Source organism: Mus caroli, chromosome 2 (genome assembly GCF_900094665.2).
Source record: "Mus caroli chromosome 2, CAROLI_EIJ_v1.1, whole genome shotgun sequence".
NCBI classification, from domain to species: Eukaryota; Metazoa; Chordata; class Mammalia; order Rodentia; family Muridae; genus Mus; species Mus caroli.
In genome coordinates this window covers 81,653,900-81,655,845 of record NC_034571.1, presented here as the reverse complement: position 1 = coordinate 81,655,845, position 1,946 = coordinate 81,653,900, and the positions used below count along the sequence as shown (strand labels likewise).

Here is a 1,946-nt window from a genome sequence, read left to right as displayed (position 1 = left end):
CGTCGGCAATCTCTACAGTTAGACGTCCAGATTTAGCCAGAAGTCTAAAAAGGGTCGGGGGAAAGGTTGAGAGCAGCTTTTTCATATTATATACACAGGCCTTCTACGGCGACAGCGTTTCCGATTGGCCGCTTGCGGTTGTCGCGTCTCGGCTTCTCTCTGGTGGAGGGAAGACCCGCGGCCCAAGGATCGATCGTTCCTCTCGCCGTGATTCGGGGCCCGCTCACCTTCGTCCAGGTCCANCCAGGCCTCGGTTCATCCAGGTCTGCGTGCTCGGCCACGGGCGGGCCTCCCGTCCTGTGCTGGCGATGGCAGAGTGTTCTTGCTCAGACCCGCCGCCTCAGGCCGCAGAAGCCCCGAAGGCCCAGCCTTGGCCTTCAGGTGGCCGGCATTCTTCCCACCACACCACGCTCGCCGCCACTTTCGAGGCGTCCTCGAAGGCCTGGCTGGGGCTCCTCGTGGGCCCGGCCCTGGAGAGCAGGGCGCCAGTGGAGTCGGGGAGGCCGCCGCCATGCAGGCGCATCGTTGACAGGGCAAGAGTCGCTGCGGAATGGCCATGTGGCTTGGCCGGTGGCTGCCTCTAGGGCGAGGGCTCCTGGCGTCCGCAGGGTAGGGACCGAGGCTGCTCCCGGGCCCCTCGGGCTCACCCGGCGCAGGCCGAGGCCATGAGGGGCCCGGGGCGAAGAAGGCCGCACTCCTGAGCTCGCTGTGCTCTCTGCCGGAACTCTGAAGTCTAATTTCTTGAGTTCTTTGTATATATTGGATATTAGCCCTCTACCAGATGTGTGATTGGCAAAGATCTTTTCCCAATCTGTTGGTGGGCTTTTTGCCTTCCCAACATTGTCCTTTGCCTTACAAAGCTTGCAATTTTATGAGGTCCCATTTGTTGATTATTTTTTTTTTTTTTACTAAAGATGTATTTATTATTATTATGTGTAAGTACACTGTAGCTTTCTTCAGACACACCAGAAGAGGGCATCACATCTCATTATGGATGGTTTCGAGCCACCATGTGATTGCTGGGATTTGAACTCAGGACCTTCAGAAGAGCAGTCAGTGCTCTCAACAGCTGAGACATCTCTCCAGCCTCCATTTGTTGATTATTGATCTTACAGCACAAGCAATTGTGTTCTGTTCAGGAATTTTTCCTCTCTGACCATATTTGAAGCTTTCCTCCTCTGTAAGTTTCAGTGTATCTGCTTTTATGTAGCTGTCATGATCCACTTGGACTTGAGCTTTGTACAAGGAGATGAGAATCCAACGATTTTCATTCTTCTACATGATAACCGCCACTTGAGCCAGTATCAGTTGTTGAAAACACTTTTTTCACTCAGTGGTTTTAGCACCTTTGTCAAAGATCAAGTGACCATAAGTGTGTGGCTTTATTTCTGTGCCTTCAATTCTATTCCATTAATTTTCCTGCTTGTCACTGTACCAATGCCATGCATTTTTTTTTTTTTTAATCACATTTGCACTGTAGTAAGCTTGAGGTCAGGAATGGTGATTCAAACAGAAGTTCTTTTTTTGTTGTTGAGAAAAGTTTTTGCTATGTTGGGTTTTCTGTTATTACAGATGAATTTGGAAATGACTCTTTCTAAATCTATGAAGAATTGAGTTGAAATTTTGATGGGGATTGCATAGAATCTGTAGATCGCTTTCCAAAAGATGACCATTTTTACTATAATAATCTTGCCAATCCATGAGTATGGGAGATCTTTCCATCTTCTTAGATCTTCTTTGATTTCTTTCTTCAGAGACATGAAGTTCTTATCATAAAGATGTTTCACTTGCTTAGTTTGAGTCACATCAAGGTATTTTATATTATTTGTGACTATTGTGAAGGGTTTTGTTTCCCTAATTTCTTTCTCAGCCTGTTTATCATTTGTGTAAAGGAAGTGAAAGACCCCCGGAGGGCAGACCCTCACTCAAGCCTCGGGACAGCCGCG

The 1,946-nt window shown here is 48.1% G+C and overlaps 1 protein-coding gene across 1 annotated transcript; it reads right to left on the bottom strand.

The window, feature by feature from the left end:
* Positions 1-6: 6 nt before the first annotated feature.
* LOC110290451 lies at positions 7-699 on the bottom strand. The gene has a single exon (XM_021156989.1). The coding sequence runs from the start codon at positions 556-558 to the stop codon at positions 256-258; it is 303 nt and encodes a 100-aa protein (XP_021012648.1). The 5' UTR covers positions 559-699; the 3' UTR covers positions 7-255.
* Between the last annotated feature and the right edge of the window lie 1,247 nt (positions 700-1,946).

Excerpts from the sequence above, each read along its gene's own strand:
- LOC110290451 (XM_021156989.1), bottom strand. The coding sequence starts at position 558 with ATGGCCATTCCGCAGCGACTCTTGCCCTGTCAACGATGCGCCTGCATG.